The 25913-nt window shown below is 32.2% G+C and overlaps 4 protein-coding genes across 10 annotated transcripts in view; 3 read left to right on the forward strand and 1 right to left on the reverse strand.

The window, feature by feature from the left end:
• LOC145324818 (uncharacterized) overlaps positions 1-13983 on the forward strand; it is a 30950-nt gene extending 16967 nt beyond the window's left edge. Inside the window, exons 12-25 of one of the 2 annotated variants that reach the window (XM_080167486.1) lie at positions 617-716; positions 796-875; positions 1060-1175; positions 2457-2577; positions 3915-4025; positions 4465-4599; positions 5287-5463; positions 6398-6572; positions 7262-7367; positions 8799-8871; positions 10790-10865; positions 11546-11677; positions 12277-12354; positions 12800-13983. In XM_080167486.1, coding sequence (XP_080023612.1) covers positions 617-716; positions 796-875; positions 1060-1175; positions 2457-2577; positions 3915-4025; positions 4465-4599; positions 5287-5463; positions 6398-6572; positions 7262-7367; positions 8799-8871; positions 10790-10865; positions 11546-11677; positions 12277-12354; positions 12800-12920 — 1601 coding nt within the window. In that variant the 3' untranslated portion in view covers positions 12921-13983. Of the gene's footprint in view, positions 1-616; positions 717-795; positions 876-1059; positions 1176-2456; positions 2578-3914; positions 4026-4464; positions 4600-5286; positions 5464-6397; positions 6573-7261; positions 7368-8798; positions 8872-10789; positions 10866-11545; positions 11678-11931; positions 12112-12276; positions 12355-12799 lie in introns of those variants that run through there. The other variant, XM_080167487.1, reaches the window with a different exon arrangement.
• The window catches only part of LOC145324830 (nucleoporin NUP35-like), a 327729-nt gene that overhangs the window by 50258 nt on the left and 251558 nt on the right, over positions 1-25913 (reverse strand). The gene's annotated exons all lie outside the window — the stretch shown is intronic.
• LOC145324171 (uncharacterized) overlaps positions 14451-25913 on the forward strand; it is a 45203-nt gene continuing 33740 nt past the window's right edge. The window contains exons 1-2 of the mRNA XM_080166798.1: positions 14451-14491; positions 23752-23803. Of these exons, the coding sequence (XP_080022924.1) occupies positions 14469-14491; positions 23752-23803 (75 nt within the window). The 5' untranslated portion in view covers positions 14451-14468. The remainder of the gene's footprint in view (positions 14492-23751; positions 23804-25913) is intronic.
• The window catches only part of LOC145324821 (uncharacterized), a 105772-nt gene continuing 95865 nt past the window's right edge, over positions 16007-25913 (forward strand). For 4 of the 6 annotated variants that reach the window (XM_080167492.1, XM_080167494.1, XM_080167493.1 and 1 more), the window contains exon 1: positions 16011-16042. The gene's annotated coding sequence lies outside the window, so the exon portion shown is untranslated. Of the gene's footprint in view, positions 16043-25913 lie in introns of all 6 variants that reach the window. The other 2 variants (XM_080167497.1, XM_080167496.1) reach the window with 1 other exon arrangement.

Below are 25913 nucleotides of genomic sequence, written 5' to 3' on the forward strand. Positions count from 1 at the left end.
CGCGCATTTCTCTGCACTGCGAGATAATTATGCATTATTGATTTATGGATATTCCAGATTATTTGTAGGCCTATTCATGCCGCTTAAAACAGTGTGCGGGCATGATCTGTACGTTCAGCCGTTTGGCAGCTAGCAGCCTTTAAAATTCAAAGATTTTTGGCAATATTCGTTACCAGCAATATTTTACCGTGAACTGCAGTAGATCCCAATTTCTTCTACAAAAAAATGGTACGGCGGATATCCTGTAATTTGGGAAAAGCTGCGCTGATGAAATTATTTTAATTTAAATGAAGCTTAGATATATGAATATAAAGTTGTTGGTTGCCATAATAACCATTTAGAAATAAAAGGGTGTGTGTGCACTTAAGTGTAAGTCTGGGTTGAATCCAAAAGAGCTATAGGGAGCTGCCTTAATACTTTTATAGTGATAAAGTTTTTTTGCACTGGGTTTTTTAAAAGAAAAATTTGGTTTTTAAAAAGCTAAGGTTGTAAGTTAGCTTCCTACCGCCAACAAAAAAATCAAACTACCATCTATGGTCCTTTATATTATATCTTTTTCATTGAAATTCATGATAAAAAATATGGCTTAGCTGTTCTGAAGAAAGTATTTTTTTAGGCAAGGATGACCTAAATGTACCTGACACTTTAGATCCTGTAAAAGATAGCTCTGGTGGTAACCTTATCTACAGGATGTCTGATTCTGATAATAATGGCAGGTATGAAGTTTCAAAAACTGATTATCAAGTTTTACTTATTTTATGAAATGTAGGTAATAAAATTTAAATTTTTTTATAGTGAGCAGAAGATAACTCCTACCTCAAAAATGGATGATTTCAGAGAAGTTCTTTTTGGTTCTAGTTTAAACAACTTGTTAGGTAAGCTCTTTACCCCCCATTACACCCCTATATGTCTTAAAACAGCTTTGATTCAAAGTGCTTATCAAGCACTCAACCCTACCGTAATTATTTTTAATTTCAAGGGGGGGGGGGGTGTTAATTGTGATCAACAAGGCACTTTGTGGGATAAAACCTTCCAACTTGATAATATTCCTATTAACAGATGATAAACGTGGGATGATAGATTTGAGCAGAGCGCCCAAATGTGAAGATTGCAATAAACATTTCCTTTCTGAACATTTTCTGAACAAGCACAGACTCCAGGTTCATCAACATAAGGTGAGAGAATTTGTTTAGTGGTGCGCAGAGACCACCTGGAGGCCTGCAGCTCCGGAACCTGAAGGTCTATCCAAAAAATTTGAAAACTTCGTGAAATTCATCATATAGAAATGATTTTATCTTTAATAACCTATCCTCTCAGCATACATGCATTAGTTGGGTTTTCGCAACCCAAGGGAAACCCAACTTGTGTCCTCGTTATGAAGGGCAACCCAAGTCAAACCTATCTTTTGTCCTCCTTATGAAATGCAACCATATAAAGAGAAAGTTTTCCTAAAAAGGGGGAGAGGGGCCCCAAGAGGCTAGGGGCGAAGCCGCTAGTAATATTTATAGGACAATTGCGAATGAATAGCGCTGCTACAAATCTGAAAATTCAATTTGCCTATTTATTTGGTTCGCAGTGTAGTTATACAATATACAAATTGATCTTTAGGTAGGATATTTGATCTGTAAAAGAAATACTTGGCTTCCATTTGAATCTGAAGTAGTTTGGTTCAAAAATTCTTACGAGTACTTTGTTCTCATTTACAGAGAAATGTATTTTGAAAACTAAATTGTAAAAAAGAACTGACAAAGATTGGGATATTGGAATTTAATTGTTTGGTACCCAAAGGTTTAGCATGCGGTCCTCTCTCTCTTTACAAATTGTTTACTCTGTAATATCATGATTGTATGGTTCAAACTAGCAGTAATTTTTTTTGTAATTTGGGGGGGTGGATGATGACTGTTTTTTTCTCATATCCCCGCAAAGTAGTAGAAATAATAGGTTTAAAAGTTTGAACCAGTTTGCAGCAACCAATTATGATTTTATAATAGTACACAATTAGGTTTTTAAGGGCAACGGATTTGAGATGGTGTGTATATGACTTTGAAACCAGAATGATATACAGTTTAATACCCCCTTTCTCTCTGTTTTTAATAATACAATTATGGTATCCAAGGCAATATAAGTACCATTACATATTTAGAATATTCCATAAGTATAATGCAATGGTTTGCTTGTTAGGGACAATAGACATATCTACATAAGTAGGTTAAAATATTTAGAGGATTTTCTCAAATGTCTAGAAACTATTGTTGAGTGTCTCTATTTGACTTTAATTGGGCATATTTAAGTCAGTTATGAAGACAATTGAAATGAAAATATGCTCTGAACAGTCTTAAAAGCTAGAATTTAAGGTAGTGGTTCACGCACCCCTTATCTCATATTTAAAGTGCTTTCAGAGTTCTCTCGGGGCGTTGCCACTTTTATTTTATAAAGCATTGCAATTTTATAAATAGGTATATGACCTTCAACTACCAGAGCCGCCGCAGCAGTCATCTTCAACAATTGATGAACAGGATTACCAGTCTGTCCTGCCACCTGTACCTTCTATAATACCTTCTATACCTTCTGCCACAGGTACAGTTCTAGACCACTAAATATACAAATTATCAAGTTTTGGAGACTTTGTAAATTAATACTTAATATGACATATTCGCCATAAAGCTCATTTTTTAAGCTTCCCATGTTCTAAGGGGGGGGGGGGGAAATGTGGTGACTCGTCACACGACATACCAGCAATTTTATTTTGGGTGCTACTTCTTTAGTTTTAGAGATAATTGGATGAAATCTTTTGGGCTGGGTCACTAATTACCCCAACTATTGGTATCTTTTAAAAAAAACGGCGGCGGGACCGCCGCTCCCGCCGCCCGCCCCGTTTTCCGCCGCCACCAAAAAAAAAATTTATTGCATTTCTCGCCGAATTAGGCAATTTGGAATCATTTGAGACCATGTTATTTTTTTCAAAAATTTTTCGCCTTACAAGCAACCCTTACAAGCAACCCCTCAAATTCTCGTTTATGAAGGTATATCTTGAATACAGTATGCTACTCCCTTAGTTTTAGAGATAATTGGATGAAATCTTTTTGATTGTGTCACTAATAATTGAGATAATTGGATGAAATCTTTTGGGCTGGGTCACTAATTACCCCAACTATTGGCAGGGTTGCTTGTAAGGCGAAATTTTTTTTTAAAAATAACATGGTCTCAAATGATTCCAAATTGCCTAATTCGGCGAGAAATGCAATAAGAAAAAAATTTTTGCTAGCGGCGGAAAACGGCGGCGGGAGCGGCGGTCCCGCCGCCGTTTTTTTTTAAAGATACCAATAGTTGGGGTAATTAGTGACCCAGCCCAAAAGATTTCATCCAATTATCTCTAAAACTAAAGAAGTAGCACCCAAAATAAAATTGCTGGTATGTCGTGTGACGAGTCACCACATTTCCCCCCCCCCTTTTTTTTAAAATCCATCAATAATCAAGTAGGAATTGTAGTTTTATATACCTCGGAATGTTTACATTCATAAAAGCGAAGTTTTAAAACAGACTGTAGGACAAACGATTATTAACACTTTTATAGTGTTAGAACTTAATAAGCATAATATAAAGTTAAAAGTTTAAAAAAATTGTGCGTAAATATGATGTAAGATTGCTTTAATACGGGGTACTGTTAAAGCCTAAGGACATACTTTAATTTTTAGGACTTGATGTTAGAGATGCATCACTATTAAAATCTTCCTTTAGATGGACCTATGGACTTTGTGGTAACGATTATGTATTATAAGAGCAATCCGTTGCGGGTTATGGACGTACAGACGTAAGCTCATACCCTAATTCTAAAAAGATACTATAATACTATAATCCCCTTTTAAAATAGGTAATAACAAATTGAAAACTAATAATGGAAATTTATGTTTCAGTATCCACAGTGATGCCCTCACTATCATTGCTGACATCTTCAGTATCATGTGTGTCCACAGTCATACCTGCCAATATATTTACTTCAGTTCATTCAGCCATATTTTCTACTGCTTCAGGGAAGGAGTGACATCCAATGAGCAATCCTTATATAGAAGTAACAGGATGTCTATCTGTCTGTAGAAGAAACGCACCTAGAAAGAAATACCCCTCCAAAAATTTTATTTTTACTGTTCAAAATACAAAGTGGAGGTTCAAACAGGATATCTGTTTGACTATTTTAGTGCTTTATTGATTTATTATCCAATGTCATATTCTTGTTAAATCCTTATGCTTATTGTTTAAATGTTTTTTTTTTGTCGTGCAATTAAAATGTTTTTCAGTGTGGCTTCGAAACCGATTAATATCTGGTGGATTAGAACCGGTTCTTAGCCATACTGAAAAATCACGGATAGCATTAAATTTAACGACAATGTTCCACAAATATTAAGATAAAAATCATAAAATTAATAAGTACATTTTTTAAAAAATCATAAGTTATCACTCCTGTATCTTCAGTGCTAAATGAATCATTATCAACCACAACCCTACCATCTTCATCAATACACTTGACAATGGCCTCATTCTTACAATCAACATCCATTTCATTAACAATGGATCAATCATCTGATAAGCAAAATTCAACAGGTAAGATTTTGATTCTTGATTTTTGTGAAGATTCCTCTGAAAAGCCCACTTTATGATTCACTTTGTTCGTACGTTAGTCCTTAACACGCTTAGCAGAAGATTTTTTCCTTCTAGTAATTTTCTCGAGGAGGGCTGTTTATTACACCAGTTCTTAAAAAAGTAACGTTTTGTTATTCGTTGGCTTAACAACTTTGGGGACTTGAATTAAAGTTTGTTTGGTAGGTTCATAAAGTTGAGACACAAAACGTTTCATTCACTCAATAATTGTAATCTACAGAATGGGGAATTTTGTGTATCATGTTTTAGCCATTGTCATATCCCTTTCGATCCCTAAATTTTCTTGGCAGCTAAATGAGATAAGCATTTGAGACAATTCAATTATTATTCTACTATATGAAATATGATTATTAATTAATTTTGAGTTGCACCTAAGCCATAATGATGGATATATTAACACTTGGATCTTACACCAGATTTTCATTTTCTCTAATAAATTGAAATTTGAATTGGGCTAAAATAACAATTTCCACCTTTCACCCCATATGTTAGCAACATAAATTAACAACAATTTCCCCCTGTTAAATATCCACGAATATTCTACAATCTACATCCATTATCATAATAAGCAAGCATAAATATTAGAACGAATGTCACTTTGTGAAAAATGAAGATTGTTGAAAATTTCAGAGGAACCCCACCAACTCCAAGAAGAGGTGGTAACCATGGAAACTACAGAAACTGACCAACAGGCTGAAGATTCAACCAATCATATGATTGATGAAATAGTAAAACAGGGCAGAAAAGATGTGGATGAATATGAAGACAATGCAATAGGAATCGATAGAGATTCTGCTAGATATACAGGTGGCTGTTTTTTCTTTGTTACCCGCTAGTTGTAGGAGAGGTGTCCTTCCCAGGGAGGAAGGGGACATTGGGCTTTTTATTACACTTTTAAGTTTTAAGATAACGTTTTCTTATTCTTTGGCTTCACAACTTTCGTTACTTTTATTGAATTTTGATTGGTTGGTGTCCAAAGGTTTGAACCACTAATTATAATCTACAGAAGAGAAAATTTTGCGTATGATAATTAGGATATACATCAATTTATCGGACAGTGTCTTATTCCTTTCGATCCCTATTAATTAATAAGGCATTTAAAACAGTGTAAAAAATTCAAAATACAGATGCATAGTTAGGACCTCTAGAAAAGAATAGTGCAATCAAATTGCTACATTTGAGCTCTTAAGATTTTCTTTTGGCATTTTGATAAAAACAATTTAAGGAAATTTGGTTTTCCAATCGATGTAGTTTTTAATATAGGATTCAAAAGATAAATATAATATATTTTCTCGTATTCATTCGAATCCGGTGGATAGGAACCGGTTCTCATCCATACGAAAAAACTATGTCTATCATCGTATTATATCCAGCTTTCTACGAATATAGAAATGTACAATCACAAGATTAAAACTAGTTTTAATCTTATAATTGTACATTCTATATCCGCGGAAAGCCGTTTATAATACGATACGAGAAGTAACTATTCCAGTATGGCCTCGCAACCGTTTAATATCCGGTGGATTAAAACCGTTTCTTAGCCATAACGAATAGTCATGTATAGCATTGAATTACGAAATATTTTCTAGAAATATTGAAATAAAAACCAGTTTTGTTAGCCAGGGCCTCTGGTCTCTCAGGGCTAACAAAAGTAAAACTGGTTTTAATCTTATAATTTTTCATTTTAATATCACGGAATGCTGTCTATAAAACGATGCGATAAATAACTATTATTCTTTAGGCAAGATAAAACTGAAAGATGGTATCAACATAGAAATCAACACCACCTCATTTGTTGACTATACACCCAAAGAGAACTTAGATCACTGTGTTGACACAGAGATTGATGATGCTGGTAATGAGAAAGATAAGGATGTTGCTGCCTTCACTTGCGAGGACTGTGATCTTGTTTTCAAGTACGTAACATATGTTTATTTTTAAAAGTGGAGTTTTACTATAATTAGGCTTGAAAAAAAGGCATTTAGTGTTCACTTCTTCCACCAACTCAATTTTTTTCTCGATGCATTCACGTCATTTCTATTGTTTTGGGGACTTATGAAATGATAGTCTCCAAAATGTATACCTGTTTTTTTATGTAAATGTGTTATGTTAGTTATGATAATAAGAGTCACTAAATGACACTACAAATAATCTAGAATAATATCAATATGTTAAGGTTTGTTTGTCTATACACGAAATGACAGTAACCTTTGTTTTTCATTTCAAAAAGGCATCAGTTTTCATGAATACTTTTGTTATTCAAGACGGCATCCATAAACAAGAGTTTAAATTTGAAAGGGGTATTTGCACGAAATACATTTAGTGAACCGCATATTTTTTCTTTTCAATGGTTAAAACTACATCTATAGGGCATATTATGTAGCTGGTTTATTTTTACTAAAACAGCATGACGAATAATTTACTGATATCTAATTGATTGTTATTTATTGTAATACAAAATTATATATATGTTTGATGGTACCTACAATTGTAACTTAGGCTTAAAATCATTTTTCTGAAATACAATTCATGCAACTATCCCTTTCCTTCCAATCTTTCTACACTAAAGTTTCTAACTTAAACCAATTTTACATTTTACTTTCAGGGCCAAATCCACATTGACAAAGCATCGGAAAGCTGAGCATAATTTGAAACAGAGACATACATGTCATGTTTGTCAGGGTGGCTTCGCTTCTGAACAGACACTTAAGGTATCTATCTATCCATCTAATCATTAATAATCTTTAAAAGAAAAATTAAATATCCAAATACTCTATATCTATCTCTTTTCTTATTTAACATACCTACTTAAATCTAGTATTACTTAAGTAAAGAGGGGCAATTGGACTTAACATTAAGATATATAAGTTTTCCGGAATTTTAAAGTTAGGGGGAGATTTGAAATCTGCATCAAATTTTGAGGATTTTTTATAAAATTCGTTTTTTTCTATAATTCTTTATCTAAAAGCGGAAATGCAATTTAAGTTAATTAATTTTGGCATCTGTGATTGGTGGATTTAAAAAATCTGCGCTCTGATTGGATGGCGTACATCATTCAACCAATTAGAGCGCAGGTAGTTTAAAATCCACCTATCCTATTGGTCAAAATTAATTAACTTAAAATGCATTTCCGCTTTTAGATAAAGAATTATACATAAAACGAATTTTATAAAAAATCCTTAAAATTTGATGCAGATTTCAAATCTCCCCCTAACATTAAAATTATGGAAAACTTATATATCTTATTAAACATGTTTCCCTCTTCATTGGCTTAAAAACTTTGGGTACTGTTGTTCAATTGGGATTAGGTAGTTGGTTCCAAACTAGTAATGTTTAAACTTTCTATCCAATAATTTTAATCTAAAGAAAGGGGTAATAGTTTTCACAATCACTAGGGTTGTGCACAGGAAGTAAGGGATGGGAAAATGGGCAATTAATTCAATATAAGAGTTATCAAAGAAAGGGCATGAAATCCAGTTTAATCCAATAAATTTGGAGGAAATTATACAGGGATTGATAATTGAATAATAGATTTCCATAGCGTCATGTAAAGTGAAATCACAACTTGTTTTTGATAAAATATATAGAGGTTTTATGGTATGATTTTTATCTTACAAGATTATTGGACCCGGTCAGCTGCTAGCTGGCTGGGCAAGCATATGACTGCCCCTTTTTATTCTTTTTATTTCCCTTGCCCCACCTCCCTTCTCCCCGTCTGCTACATTCAAAACTAACACAACGAGTAGTTATTTCCCTTGCCCCCACTTCCCTTCTCCCTTCTCCCCGTCTGCAATATTCAAAACAAACACAACCAGTAGCGGCATTTCATGCGCTAGTACCCAAACTCAGTCAGAAACTGCTAAATTCTTGCACATTCCCTTTAAGCCAGTACCCAAAGTCTGAGACTCCTAAAAATTGAATATTCGATCCATTGTCCCCTCCTTTACTCCCTGGTTGTACACCAATTTATCGTCCATTGTCTTATCCCCAAGATCCCTGATTACAATTATCAAAATGTCTATTTAGGAGTATATTAACGTAGTTTATAACATGATCTAACCATATACATATGATTTTATGTTTGACTATCCAACTATTTATGTTTCTTTTTATTCTGTTAACTATGTAAATATTGTATTAAGGAACATATTAACGTGGTACACAACATGATAGCAAATATATGTTATATCTGTCTGAAGCCTGTCAATGATCTAAGTAAGTATTCATGTTTTATTTTATTAAATTACCATTAATTTACTTGTAGTTTTTTTTGTCTTCTTGTGGTGATAGGGGCCCAGTATTACAAAAATGTACCCAAGGTACAAAGGCAAAAACCACTAATTAACTGCTTTCAATAGTATAATTAATATTTAGTAAAAAGTCATTTTTATAGGTTACAATATTAGTATTATCACTAGCGGCTACGCCCCTAGATGCATCTCGGGACAGTTGAGGGAAGTAAAAAAATGGTAGAGATTTTTTTCTAAGAGTTATATCTCTGGGGCTGGGAAGTTTGGAGGTACCCCTCAAAAAACAATCGAAACTTTCCTTGACCTATACAAAGATAAACTATAAAAGAAAGCCAATTCGGTGAAACGATTATAGAGATCTTATGCTTCACACACATAGTCATCTTGTAACTTTTATACATTTATTACCTATTCCAGTATTACTGGATTTTTCCAATAAAAACATGTCTTCTACGTCCATTATTATAAAAGCATCTAATATAAAGTGACATAATTTTCAGGGTGGGAGGGGACATTAGACTGTTGTTTATTACACTTGTACCTAAAGTTTAATGATAATGTTTTAACTTTTAATATTCGTTGGTTTTATAACCTTAGGGACTTTTACAGAATCTTTATTGGTTAGTTCATTTAGTTGAGTGTCCAAACGTTTTAACCAATAATTGTAATCTACATAAGGGATAATTTTGTGTATCATCATTGGGGATGTACATTAATTTATCGGCCATTGTCTTATCCCCTTACATTCCTGCATAATTCTTCTTTACCTTGTCTTCTCGTAATATTATCATTAGTAGTGTAGCTACTCTATAATTCATGATGTCTTGCAGCATATGACAATTGATGGTATTAAAGATTTTAAAGTTTTTCTATTTATCGACTTATAGATGTTGCATTTTTTTTAGAGAAATTAATAGAAAATTTTCTTTTCTTTCACCAAAACGTTAAAATCTATGTTTACTTATTTGAACAATTATGTAAGTAAAAGTTTAGCAACTATTCATGTCTTTAAAGAAACATTTAAACTTTCTTATTTCTTATTTTGAATTTCCAAGAACTCGAAATTGAAGCTAAGATACTCTATACCTATTAGTTTTAGATCATAAAAGTTGTTCTAGAAATAAATTTAATTACTTGTCAAAGAGCTTGAATGATGTTGTGGTTTTAATGTATTCCTCCAAATATACTGTTGTATCTTCACTTTCCGATAATTTACCAGGTTTTTCCAATTTTCAGAATTGCAAATAATTTTTACTGCACAAATTCCCATCTCCCATTACTCTATTTAGAGGCCTCTTAGGGCACTTTAGCTATGGGAAGTCCGAAGGGGGAATGGTGTTAACAACTTAACTCGACCTTCCACTTTTGATTTTAAAAAGAAATGAGGGGGTGGGGGAATTTTTCTCGGGGTGATGACTCTTAAGTGGGTGGAGTTGCCTTCCCCTGAAAAGATTAATAAACCTTCATTGGACATAAAAGAGAACCATATTAGTCCAGCGGCCAGCGACATCATAGACGTCCAAGAGGGGGGGGGGTAATGGGGCGATTACCCCCCCCCCCCATTTAAAATTTACCCCTAAACAATTTTGAGGGGTAAATACTCCCCCCCCCCCCCAAATAAAAAATCTCCAACAAAAAAAATTTTGGGGGGGTAAAAAAATTTCGCGCGACATTTTACCCCCCCCCCCCTTAAAAATTTTTTTACCCAACCCTTCCAAAAAAGCTTGGACGTCTATGAGCGACATTATTCGCTACACACTAACAGATAAGGATATACTTTTAAATCTATATTTATTAGTTTTCCTTGTTCCGCTACGTTCAAACATAGTTATCCTTATCTAATAGTTGTATCAAAGTTTATTTTTCTAACAATTTCCTTTTAGCTCGTCATGTACGCTTACAACATAAGAAGAAAGGAGAGAGAAAGTATCCCTGCGATGTTTGTGAGAAATCTTTTAGGTAATACTTATTATAGACAGCTTTCCGCGGATGTTAAAATGAAAAATTATAAGAATTAAAACAGTTTTTTGGGGGAGCCCGAGGAGCCGAATGGCCGGGCAAACAAAACTGGTATTAATTTTATGATTTCCATTTGAATTTTTGTGGAAAATTGCCTTTCATAATACGATTGTATACACGATTTTTAAATATGGCTGAGAACTGGTGCTATTCCAGTGGATACTAATCTTTTTCAAGCCATACTGGACGATTTGAAGTGTAGTGACTAGTTTCTCTATTATTCAGACATAAAATTTTCTTTGATTTCCATAAATAACAATTAAGTTTTTATCTAAAGATTTCCCCCTTCAAAGTTCGTGTTGTTTACTAACCCCCCCCCCCCCCCTTCCCCTTTCATTTTTAAATAAATTGGAAATAAGAGAGTAAATAGTTTTTCGTTTGTATGTTTATTATTTTAGAGAAGTTTAGGTTAGGTTATAATTCACTGAAAAGCCATGCAAGGTTAAAGCACTGCAGGCATATGCCCCCCAGGGGTTAGGCATAATAAAAAAACAAATTTCCTCCCACCCACTTATTTAAAAAAAAAAAATAATGGTTGGGGGGTTGTGCTCAATGGGTACTTTGAGGGAAAGCAAGAAACATTATCCCTTTTTTAAGAATATTTTTTTTTGTTAATTTAGAACAAAGTTTGCCTGTGATCGGCATAGAGATCAAGTCCATTTGAAGAAAAAGCCGTGGGCATGTCAATTATGTGAGAGGAGTTTCTCTGCCAAGAGGGATGTACATAGACACATCAAGATTGTCCATTTCAGGTAAAAGAAATTTTTACCAACCAAATTAAGAATATAGTTTATTAAGTCTGAAGAGATAATCCAATTTTACTTAAAGTTTAAATAAACTATTTATCTATCTATCATTTACCTATCTAATTATCCATCTATCTATTTACAGAGTACCCACTGATGGTAAGAGAGAATGGACATGTCCTATATGTTCAACAAGCTTTAATAAACCATCTATCTATCTATCCTTATATATGTTTACCTATCTATCTATCTATTTACAGAGTACCTACTGATGGTAAGAGAGAATGGACATGTCCTATATGTTCAACAAGCTTTAATAAACCATCTATCTATCTATCCTTATATATGTTTACCTATCTATCTATCTATTTACAGAGTACCTACTGATGGTAAGAGAGAATGGACATGTCCTATATGTTCAACAAGCTTTAATAAACCATCTATCTATCTATCCTTATATATGTTTACCTATCTATCTATCTATTTACAGAGTACCTACTGATGGTAAGAAAGAATGGACATGTCCTATATGTTCAACAACCCTTAGCAAACTATCCATCTATCTATCCTTATATATGTTTACCTATCTATCTATCTATTTACAGAGTACCTACTGATGGTAAGAGAGAATGGACATGTCCTATATGTTCAACAAGCTTTAGCAAACGTGGGGATTATGATAGGTATACTTTAATTTATATCAAAAAGAAATTATGTTACATTTCAATAGAATGAGCTTTAATCTAATTAGCAAATCCTTATATTAAAGGTGGAGTGTTTGTCTAGTAGTATTAAAAGATTTCGATATTAAGTTCCCATTTATAATTTTTATTGTTATCAAGAGAGTAAGGGGATATTGGACTGTAAATCACACTTGTACCTAAAGTTTAGTACCTAGCCAGGTTATTTTATTCGTTGTCTCAGTAACTTTGGATACCTTATTGAATTTTTATTAATAGGAAACTAGCAGTATTTTAACTTTTAAACAAATAATTTTAATTTACAGAAGGGGTAATTTTGTATTTTATTATTGGAGATGTATATTAATTCATCGTCCTATCCATTAATTGCTAGTGCGTATTTGTAAAGAATAAAATCATCGGTAAGCTAATGAATTTGATAATTTAGGCACAAACAGGAGGACCATATCAACAGTTCTGACTCTGACCTATTGAAATTTGTCAGCTATGAGTTGACGAGGAAAGGAAAGGGACCCGAACCACCGCTTGTCTTGACCGCCATGCAATAAGATAAACTCCTGTATTTGGTTTCCTGCTATTTTTGATACTTTTTGTCATAATATTCAAAGAATGAGGAAATTCCTGGTCTTTGGTCCAGTTTATTCTGTTCTATAAATGTCACTTTGCTGTTAAAATATTTATGAATTGTTTGTAAAAGTGAAACACATAGTTTTTTTTTGTAAATTTCAATGCACTTAATGTAAATTGTCAGTATTGTGTACTTTTTTTTCTTCAAAATATTGAAAAACCTCAAAGGGACTGTTTGCCAATAAAATGAAGATGATCCTAGCACCTTCTGGCAGTGATGTGAAGATTTTTTCTTGTAGAAAATTACTAGTTTCTATAGGTAATATAAATTTAAGTCAATAAAAAATTACAGTTCTTATCAGTATCAAAAAAGTGTCAAATGTTTTGTTGAGTTCGAGGTGTATAAAATTGCGACAAAATATCTTTGAATGCTACAAAAATCAAAATCAAATTAATTCTAGTATTTAAATAATATTAAAAAGCTTTGATATTGCATCGCTGGAAGTTGCTTGGCTTACTTGCATCTACTTTTTTAATTCTCTTAGTAAATATTTTTTAAAAGATAATTTTGTATTATTTTCTTAGTAAGTATGAGGTAAATTGTTTAATGCTTTTCGCGTCAGGTTTGATATAATTGAATAAATTGGGACACACGCGGAAAATTGGGTGTTCTATCATCTCTGGATAATGTATGACAATATCAAATAATTAAAACTGTAACTTATTACTACAGCACACATTAACTATACCACTTTAATCATAAAAATATCTTTAATTTCTTATTGTATTTTTTTTGCAAATGAGACAATATGCAGAGGTTATAGTTCACCGGAAAATTGGGTTAGATACCTGGTAGAAAGGCAGACTGACAGTTTTCAGTATGGCTTCGAAACTGCTGGATTAGAACTGGTTCTCAACAATACTGAAAAATAATGTGCTGTTACTGCTTCTAATAGTGAAAGTAGTACCTATATAATCTTCAACATCTCTTTATTTTATAAATTTTCTGAAAATAAGACTTTTAAAAAATATCTATAATACAAAGTAGAACGATGTCTGTCTGTCCGTCTGAACCGATTGGGCTCTACTCTTCAGGAAATATACCTACTGGTCCTGTGATGGTTTTAAGCTGACACCCCCAACCCCCCCAAAAAATAAAAAATACCCCCCCCAAAAAAATTTTTTTTACTTTTTCTTTTTAAATCTAAAATACGAAAAATTAGGTTGATCACCGCTAGTAGTTATATAACTCAAGAAAAATTTATTTGAACAGAACACATAAGAAATACTGTCATCTTATTTGTAAATAACTAAATGGCATTATCAATAACTATTTTAATAATCAATTCTTACTAATAAATTGTGATATATTTCTGTGATAATTTTAAAATTGTGTCAAATCATATGTTTATTATTAATTCTAATAATATATATTTTGAGTTCTTAAATATTTATTCTGTTTTAATGCAAATTGTTCTATTCGCATGGAAATAATTTTATCTTTCAGACTTAATAAATTTGATGAAAAAATGTTAAGTGTGATTAAGCCGGGGTAAGTTATTTTCTAAAAGCGAACCTTTTTATACATGAAAAAAATACTGGAAAAATATTAACAGATAACAAATAGACTAGTTTCTAAATAAAACCACAATGTATTCTAAATTGATATCATCTAATCCTTTATTTGAAGAATTCTTTAGCAAGGGTTGATATGAATTACTGCCTTTATGAATGTTAAAATATTATGAAGTTCGAGTTTAATAGCTTTTGGAAGTCCTGTTTTTACAGATGCTATTTCATTATGATTTATGCCAAGGAGGGAGAAGAAAATGGCAGTTCAATTATATACAACCCAAAATAGTCAATATCATCAAAAAAATACATTATTCCCTGAAAAGTAAAGCCCATTTGGTTCGGAGGTTATAAAAATCTTGAGTTTTAGCCAGACAGACAGTCATCAGTGAGTAAGGGAGGGGACAATGGGCAATTAATTCAATTTTAAGAGTTCTACCTCAATATCTTTAAAACCAGATATATCTGGAAAACTCCAAATATTTTGATGTAGCAATTTTTATTAGATTTGTATAATAAGAAATTATTAAACACTGAAAGAAAAGTATTTAACATTAGGTTATCCTGTTTTATTTACCTGTGAATATTCTGTAATTTATCATTAAAGGTATGACCTTAGTACTGGCAGTTTCTTACAAAATAATACCATAAATGGGGTTTGTTTTCATATTTGACAAGGGGTTAATTAGAATGGATAGTTACAGAAGTATCACAGTAGAATTTTTGGTTTATCCCACCCATTCTCAGAAGAAAACTATTTTGTTTAAAAACCAAAATAAACTTGTTTTGAATTTTTTTCAAATAGTCTGCTAATATTTGTATTGATTAAGTTCAGTAAGAGTCGTCTGCTTTGGAAATAATTATTTTAGCGGCATTCTTTGTGCTGGTACCCAAAGTCTTTGAAATTTGCCAAATTAATAAAAGTTGCATGTGTTCTGGTACCCAAAGTCCAAGACTGTCAGAAATATGAATTTTAGATCTATTTTCCCCTCCCTTCCTACCTGGACAGTCATACATTGTTTTAGTTAGTAGAATAGATTATCGTCTACCTATTGTACTAACTGGTCTAAATGACTTCAAAAAGCATGACAACCAAAAATATTTTGCAAAGATAGCCAAGGAAAAAAATTAAAAATTTAGCAAACTTATTGACTTAATTAGAAGCTTGATCACATTTATTTAATTTTCATGTAAATTCTAAACTAAAAAGAATTGAAACTGTTTTGAGATATTTCGTCTTAACACATATAAGAAAAGTCATATTACATTAGCATCAGAAATGAAAGAAAGAAATAGAAAGATAAAACCTAAATATAACAAGGATGAAAACGAACTTCAACGAGTGTAGATCAGGGATAAGACAATGGCAGATTTAGGTATTGATGTACATTCCCAGTGATAAAGCACAAAATATAAATTTCTCAATATTAAAAAAAGTGGTTGAAACATTTTGAACACTTACCTTAAAGAGCCAACCAATCAAAATTTAGTAAAACGACCAAGCTAATATTGCTTGATTCACTTCTACAAGAGACAAAATGAATTGAAAATGATTGCTAAAATCGAAATATATCTTCATGTCTTAGAATAGTGTAATTTTTTTAAAATAGGTTGAAAAACATACTAACTTTAAAATATTCAGTAAAGTCCCCAAAGTTTATAAACCAACGAATTAAAAAACTTTAGGGACTAGTGTTATAAACAGCCCATTGTCCCCTCTCTCTCTGAGTATAGATGTACACGTTCTAGTCTTAAGGTAATGTTGTAGTTTTTGAAAGTGAAAAATGTTAATTGGTTACTTCATATAAATCTAAAATGATTATAATGTTCAGTGTTGTGGATCCGCATTGATTGTATGCGGATCCGGATCCTCCAAATTTGGTGCGGAACCGGATCCGGATCCTACCGGATCCGACTCCGGATCCTTGACAATAAAAATAAAATCAAAAAATTTTCAAAAAATATTTGTTCCTTAATCTCGAAGTCAAAAATACTTTTCATTTTTAAGTCTGAACCTAAACCTTAAAGATTGGCTCTCATCACGAGAATGTCTTTGTAAGTGACCATTTTATATAAATTTAGGTAGATTTTTCCCTTTTTTTCCGCATTTTTTTTGAGTCCAAGGATTCGGATCCGGATCCTTGGTCTCAAAAAAGTGCGGATCCTTGCGGATCCGGATCCACAACTCTGAAATGCTATATTTGCACATATTAAATATGCACCTACAAAGCAGATTATAGAGTATTTATGCCATTAATCATTGGGACATAGGACTGAAATTTACACAAAGAAGTAATTTTGTTTCTCATGATTGGTAATTTAAATAAGTTTATCGTCTATTGTCTTATCCATTTAGATCCCCTGCTATTAATAAAATGTATAAAAGGAAAGGTGAACAAAAGGATGAGGAAAGTATTTCTTCAAAAGGTTCTTCTCAGGGATAAATGACATATTAAAAGATTTTTCAAAATGTCTATTCATTATCTAAAGGGATAAGACAATAGCCGATAAATTGATATACTTCCCCAATGTTGATACAATAAATAGCCGGCCCACTTCTGTAGATTAAAATTAGTGGTTTAAACGTTTTTAAACTCGACTAAATGAACCAAACAATAATTTTTTATCGAAAAGTCCCAAAGGGTTGTTAAGCAGACGAATAAAATAACGTTATTAGAAGACTTTGGGGACTAGTAAAATAAAAAGCCCACGCCCACTCCCTCCCTGATCAATTTTGCTTTTTCACACAAATAGAATATAATATATATTTAATTACAAGGGAATTATTTAGTAAACCAACTAAATGAACCTTTAACTGTAGAGAAGCTACACCATTAAAAAGTCTCTAAAATGAAAGACAATTATGTACTTTACTTTTTTGTCGATGTTACTTTATCCTTTTATCATGTTGATCTTTTACATTCGAATACCATGTTCTGAGTATAAGCAAAGTTATGTTCAAAAGTTAAATTTAAACAAATGCGCGAATTAATACCGATTTGATAGCATTATCAAATCCAAAGCTTATCATCTTGCGACTGGCAACTGCCTATTACAGCCGCAGTCGCAGAAATTTATGTTTTGAGATTTCTAATATAAAATTTACTTAAAGAAACATTTTCTGTAAAAAATTGTTTTTTTAGCTTCAAAAGTAAGAAAATGACAGCCGTTTGAAATTTTTAAGTAAAAAAGGACCTTATAACAAAGGTTGCTAAATAAAAGGGTGAAGGAAGCGAAAATTGACTTTGACTCACTTATAGCTGGAAATTCATTATCAAACAAGGGACATGCACAAATTATTTTAGCCCTCTAGTTCTAATAGGAGCTTAGATAATAGGGGGGGGGGGGAGGCGTTGAACTCCACCCCCCAACCGATAAAGGTGTGACAAGGGGCCCGACTGTTAAGGGTTAATAAATGTATTAATGTATTAGAACCATTAAATCATGTACTTGTACATATCGCATCGTATTATAGATAATTTTCCATTAACAATTTAAAAAATCATAAAATTAATACCATTTTTAATCTTATAATATTTGATTTTAATATCTGCGGAATTCTGACTAATATAATACAATGTAATAAATAACTATTCTTACTTTTAAAATTACTTTGGACTAGACATGAAGACAAGAAATAGATTTTATTCCCTGAAATAGGAATTGGATACCCAGTACAGTATACATAGTATACAATATTTGATAGAACTGCTCTTTTTATTTCTTTTCATATATTTCCTTTTTGCATTAAAGGAGGGGCAATAGCTGTTAGATTATTCATCTCATCTCCCTTCGTCCCCCAATTTTTAATCGCTGGCTACCTAATGCAGAATTTATTTATCCCAAAATTCCTACTTCAGGCTAAAATACAAAGTTTTTACTAAGAACTTACGGATGAATTTGATTGGTTGCCTCATTAAGTTGAGTGTCCAAACGTTTCAACCACTAATTGTAATCTGCTAATTTTGTGCATCATCATTGGGGATCTGCAGCACTTAATAGGTCTTTGTCTTATCCCTTTCATCTCTAGTTATTAGCGCCCTTCTTTAATTGTAATTTTTTTCCTAAAAGTATTGGATGACTAACTAATTGAGATAACAAAATTTGGAAATCTTTGATGCTATAAAAGATAAAGATCTGAGTTTTCCAGCTAAGATTCCTTTAGCTATAGGGCATGTTTGACCATTAAAAAACATTGGCAGCCAGACCGCTCCTTGACTGCTTTTTTAGCCGCTTTCACATTTGGCATTTTCTTGACTAAATTCTTTTGATCCATATAAAATATTTTTAGGAACTAGTAATATTTCCCACATCAAGTCCAAATAATGAACAGTGCTATTATTTGTATTTGAATAAAATAATGAACAGTGCTATTATTTATATTTGAATGCGTAAAGTAACTTTTGTTTTACCTAGTATCTTAACTTCAAACACATAGTCTTAAATGATATTTTAAGGAAAAGTTCTGTTAAAAAACAATTTTCACAGATATTAAACAAATCACTTTTTTTTTATAAACACAAACTGCTTTATAAATCAATTGCAAAAAAATTTTTGTATGTATTTTCTCTGTGATTTTAAAGGTTTGGATCATGGAAAGAAAACAAAGTTGTGGGTTTCGTCGTATTTTCACAGAGCACCTACGGTGGGCTTTAGTCCTGCGGGGCAATCATTAACATTTACTTAACCTAACCTAACCTAAAATAACCTTTCAAAAGCTACCGTGAAAATACGATGAAACCTGCAACTTCGTTTTCTTTTCATGACCCAAAGGTTTTCTAGTATGACACGTTAAACGAGAAACATATTTCTCGGCCGTTATTTGAGATAGACAAATTACTTGAAAAGTTACTTGTATTATTTTATTTTTTGTCTGTTAATACGTCGGTAATGCAACGTTGGGGTAGAAGAGGACAGTCTTTAAATTTAGTATCTACATTACAATTAACTTTGTCCACCTGTCGGTCTATACAGCATTTTTTGGAGAAAATTCTCTAAAATGATAAATGGAAACATACCTACCTTTTTGATGTTTTAATATTTTTGCTTGGTTAAAACCTAAAAAACTGTCACTTTTAAACTTTATATCTTTACAAATAAACTCCAAGTTGTTGAATACCGACGAATACTTTCTTAGAGAAACTATAATAATGTAAAAATTCTAGTTACAGTGCAAAAATTGTATATGTACTGTTAATGCTATAAAAACAAGGATGATAGTATTCGCAGCTAATATTAATTTTTATAATAGAATAGAATTTAATAACTAATGCAATACATTTAATTATTAAATATACATTATCATATCAAGAACTGCATAGCAAAAATTTTTTTTAAAAAAATACCTAAAGGCTTCCGGTAATTCCACAGTTTTAGGATATTTTGGGCGGTTGCATATTATTTTATTCAATTTTAGGAATACTTCGGTGCTTTCACAGAAAGTGTTAGCTGAGCACCTTTTTTAAAAATGATTTGAAGAAGGGGGCGGGGTAGTTTTTTTGCTTAGTCTTAACACTTGCAGAGGTCCTAACCCCAAGACCTGTATCCAATGTAACCTAAATTAACTTGACCTAAGGTAAAAAAAATACAACCGAAAAACTACCTCATCCCTTAATTTAAATCTTTTCAAAATAATAGTTGGAGGGGTGGGGGGATAGGCCATTTGAGGAAAACTGTTAAAGCAACTTTGCTGTATTGATAACTGTTATCTAAATACCCATTTCTCTATATGGACACTGGACAAAGCGAGTTCTGGAGTAGCTTTAGTGCATATAACTGTTTTCTCCAATGCAAAGTTAATCCTTTTATTGTTCCATTGCTTCTCAATTCTTATTCCTTGGTGTTTTAACATTGATGGTAAAAATGTCAACTCCCCTCAAACTTTGAAAGCCCCGATAATGAATAACGAAATAACTCCTTCTGTGGATTAATTGATTGAAAAGTTTGGACACTGGCAGTGTCTATCAACAATTAAGATTTTTATAAAGCACCCGAAGTTTTTAGCCAATGATTTAAAGAACGTATAATTTTGTTAAAGGTTAAAAATGATTCAAATATTAAAGTTAATTTGGAATTTGGTTTAAAAATATTTATATTCACAAATTAAAATAAGTTTGTCAGATTGTGAGTACATCTCAATTGTGAAACTTTGGCTATAAACAATACAACATAACTTAGCAAATATGTTTTATACATTTCTTTTTATCTTCTATGGTGTGAGATATAAACATATTATTTCCAATCTAATCTTTTCACTATAAAATATAACAAGTATGACAACATCCATTAGCACGAAGCACAGAAATTATGATATTATATTATAAACTGTATTAAATACACCGAAGCCTAATATAAAAAGAAAGTAACATGAAGAGTATTTGTTAATTAATGAGGGGGTAATCTTTTTAATTTCATTGAGCGATAAAGCTACACTCCCCTTTATCTACAAATAAACTGCTAAAAATTTAATAAAAACAAAAATATTATTAATATTCATGTTATTGATATTTTGTTTAGGTTATTTTAAAGATCTTCAAAGCAACACAATATAGGGGATGTCTTCTGTAGAAGAAACAATTCAAAATACAAAGTAAGAAATCATGATTTAATTATAGGATAGCCAGTGCTCTTGATTTAACCATAAACAAGTCATCACTGAAGAAGGCTAAAGTGGTTTATAATTATTAGTGATGGGAATCCGGATCCGGAATCCGAATCCGGAATCCGCCCAATTTTCGGCAAATTTTGGAATCCGGATCCGGAATCCGTTTTTTTATAGCGGATTCCGGATTCTAAATTGGTAGGCTAAATTTAATTTAAATAGGTTAGAAAATACCAAGCACATTTTTAGGACATACGTAGCACTTAAATTTTTTAATTTACTAATGTGATGTAAATGTTTTAGTTATGCTGGAAGTCAACACTTTAAACAAATCAAGGCTTCAACCAAGTAACATAGTGATAAATTAACGAAAAAAGCTATCCCTCTGTGACGGACGGCCTTTATAATACTGCTAGAATCCGGAATCCGAATCCGGAATCCGCCAAAAATAAGAATCCGGAATCCGCAAGAATCCGTCACTTTTTTTGACGGATTCCTTCAGAATCCGGAATCCGAATCCGGACCAAAAATTCGACGGATTCCCATCCCTAATAATTATATTGTTGCCAAATCAGGCGCTTGATCTTAATAAAGAGTAGGGGGAAAGCTTTGTTTCAGAACAAGCTCAAATAATTTCATAAAGCACAGTGAGTTATCTTGTCTAAAATATTGATCTGCATGATGTTTTGTCAGCTTTTTGGTGTATATTAAAATGCTATATATAGAGGTTATAAATATCGAGGTTAACATGTGTTAGCATTAGTTTATCGAATGTGTGTCCAAAGTCAAGGTGTTCAAAATTAAACCTAAATATAAAAGTTAAAGTATTCTGCACCCATAATTTTATTCTATAAATTATACCAATTTATTATTCTTAAATGAATACTTAATGATTATAATTCGACGAAAATAAGAATTAATAAATATACATTTGAATGCCATATTTTTATATTAGTTTATTTTCTATTTTTAGTCTAAAAAATGAAATCAATTTGGATACATTTTTACATGCTTAAACATGATTGATCACTGACAACTTACAAATAACTAAACTCTGAAAATATCGTATTTGGAACTATCCCCTTTGAGAAATTGAAGACTAAGAAGCCTTAAACCACTACCATCTAATTGTTGACCAGAGTCAAAAAGTTTGAAACTTTTGGTTCTGGACAAGTCAGGACTTTAGAAACAACTTTTGTTGTGTCCTAACAATACAGACAAAATTACACAATGGCGTAATTAGAAAATCTATTTTAATAACTAGTACCTGGGCCCTGGAGGTGGCCAAAAAATAGTCTAAAACCATACCAATACCTAAAAAACAATATAACTTAAAACTTTCTCTGGATCTATGTGAGGCTTCTCTGAAATGCAAAACTAAATCGATTTGAAAATTATCAAGATCTTAAAGGACCAACAAAAAATATAATGTACCGCATCATTAAATGACTGAAATTTTTCATTATGCAATATACCTAGCAATCTATATAACTATTGAAATTAAAACAACAATGTTTATTGCATATTCAAGTTTTGGGAATAGTCCCTTTCGTGGCAACGCCCCTTAAGGGGCGATTCGTCGTATTTTTAAAATGGCTTTTGATGGGTTATTCTAGATTAGATTAGGTTATATTGGGATAGGTGATTGCCCCACAGGGTTAGGCAATTAGCCCCGCAGGGTTAGAGCCCCCCGCAGGGTCTAGAAATAGAAGAAAAGATACTGTGAAAAAAACGAAGTATCGCCCATTAAGGAGCGTTGCCACCAAAGGGACTCTACCCCAAGTTTTGAAGTAAAAATTTAGCTATTTCAACCTTTTCTAATTTATTTTTTGTACGACCATACACTTTCCTATTGCTTGGTTAACTAATCAAATATTCATACACCCAGAAACTCCAGAGTTCATTTTAATCTGGAACATTTTTACACGTGTCTCTAAAACAAAGACGATTGCTCCCAATAGTCGAGAAGTTTATAAAGAAAAGTACCTAGGTAATATGCTGGGTTCTTAAAAGATATGACAATGGTTGGTAAATTTATATTAACCCCTAATGTATGTTAGTATGTACCAATCAATCTTGCATTGTACCCACAGTATCAAAGCCCCGAATGAGACTTTGGGTTTCAGTATGATTTAAAGTCCAATGTCCCCTCCCTCTCTAGTAATATGTGTCCCTAGAATTGTAAAAAAATAAAATCCAAGCCTATACAAAATAGGAAAGTATTATTTATGTTAGAAGAAAAAAATCATTTACAAGAGCGTTACAGACAGACAGACAAAATGACTTGGAGAGTAAAATTGATAGTAAAAACTTTATTCTAGAACTATAGAGAAAGTAATTCTAGATTAAGGACAAGGATTTTATCCTGAAAATATTTTTCATGTGAAAGATTCATACATAAGTTGATGGGCTATACACAAAAATAGTGCTTATTGATGCTATGTTATTTTTTAGATAAAGAGTAACATACAATATATTACCCTAGAGAGTTAAGACAACTTTGCAAAGGTCATGTAATCAAAGGATAACAAATTTTGAAAGGGAATTTTAAAACAAAGTACATATACATAAAAGATTAGTCCAAATGGCATTTCATAAACCTTTAAATCATTTTTTCTATTTTTCATCTCTTTTTCTAGGTTTAGTTGTTCATATTGCAAGAAAGAATATTCAACAAAAAAATTGTTAAAGGTAATTATATTATGTTATGGCTTAGAACAAGGACGGTAGTATCTATAAAAGTGAATCTCAATTAAAGATACAGAAAGACAAACAAATATTTATTCTTACACGGTGCCCTAGAAAGATTATCATAATCATTATTGGGTGTTTCATTGGAGGATTTTTTTCTAAATTTTTTTCAGTTCATAGATTTTTCTCTCAATGTTTTTTGAAAACATTGAAAAACTTTGAAAATTACATTGCTACAGCAAAAATAAACAACTCAATCGGTCATTATACTAAGGTTGTTCTGAAAGCATCAACATATCTTAGACTTTCCTAATCCACCAGTTTATACATCCGATTATCATTACGAGAAATCAGCATTGTGATAAGAGCATTACAATAAAGCACAGAAATCATCATGCAAAGTTTCAAAACGGTCAACTAAGTTTTTTATTTATATTTAAATAGTCAAAATTGTTCTTCGCTTATTGACGCTTTGCTTCTTATGGACATTCTTAATCAATTATTATTATATCTTTATTTAAGTCTTGAAAAAACTGTTAATAACATTTTTTGTTGGTTTTGATGTTATGCAATTCTTGATGATAAAGCGATTTTTACAATGCATTTACAAAAACAAGAATATCTTCTTTTCTAAGACAATCAAATGTGTAGCGGTGTCTCATATTAAAATTATACAATAAAGATAGCGAAAATAGATCACAAAATTAGTTAAGGAATAAAGCAACTCTATATGTTTTTAGTTGTAATGTTTTAGGCACCTTAGTCTATTCTTCAATCATGCAATTTATGAACATTGTATATTTTGTTTCACTGTTTTTTTTAAATTTTATGAAGATTATAATATAACATAATTATTTTCATATAATTAAAGCTTTCTAAGTTTTTCTAATTAAGAATTCACCTTGATCTAAATTCTTCACATTAGAGTAAATGTTGGATTATAATTATAGAAAAGTACTTTGTGTTGTTTCGCCTTTCTTTATGCATAGAGATGAGATACAACCAAACTTAAGTTGCTTATGTTCCATTTTTTAACCGCTGAACTGATTTGGTTCTCATTTACAGTGAAGCTTCTCATATGTCTAGAGGAGGTTGTTAACTATTTTTGGGGAAGGGTACCATCAACCTCCCAAGAGAAATCACCCGCAGAAAATATGCCCTCTCTCCCCCTCCAGCTTTTAGATTATTAGAATTAAATCTTGAGATCTCCACCTCCCCTCTTTCTTCACGTGCCCCTAGAGTTCCCTCTATGGTGTATGTATGTATGTAGCCTTGATTCTCTGAAGTTAGGATTCAGATGCACGAGGAGATTGGAGGTGAGAATCCTTTGACCAATCCTAGATTGGTAAGCTTCGCGCACAGCTGAGTGTATTCTATGTTACACTACAAAATGACCCGCAATTCTCGTGGAAGCTACTCAATTATTACATCACCCTGGCCAAGAGTTTTGGCAGGTGTTCCATATTAAGCCACCCTAATTAATGGCACTCTCTTTATGAATGAGGAGCATGGACGAGGGAAAGCACGATTACAGTTGCTTGATAGGTAGGATCCTAACTTCCTACAAATCTCCCTCCTTACAACCTAAGGGAATCACAGGGAAGGTTGCGTGATTATATTCTGACAAATTGCAACAGCAATTGTCACCCAAGTGCAATATCTATGAGGGGACTTGAACTCGGATTCTCCCAACCACAGCGTAGTGCGCTAACCACTACTCTATGGGACACCCTTTCCCTCTATGGTCACATGAAGATTTGGCAGAACTTAATTTTTAAATATATCTTGAAATTCAACTATGGCCTGAGTTTTTCACATTTATTTTTAAAAAGTAGGATGCTTTCCATACAAGAAAGAACAATTAAAGGGAAGCTTTGCTACAAGGAAAAGGCCTTGGCATTGTAAAAACTAAATTATAAGAAAACTAGGAAGGTGTAAGCTGTCAAATGAGTGCATTACTTAGGGAAATAGGGATATATAAGTAGGAGATAAAAATGTAAGAGGGAATTGGTATTGGCATTTAGGCCATTTTTAACACCTGCCAACGTTTGGAATTTTTCCAATGAGACTGGATGTAGAATATATGTGGATGTTATGACAGGGGAACATT

Source organism: Acartia tonsa, chromosome 7 (genome assembly GCF_053477335.1).
Source record: "Acartia tonsa isolate MP-2025a chromosome 7, ASM5347733v1, whole genome shotgun sequence".
Taxonomy (NCBI): domain Eukaryota; kingdom Metazoa; phylum Arthropoda; class Copepoda; order Calanoida; family Acartiidae; genus Acartia; species Acartia tonsa.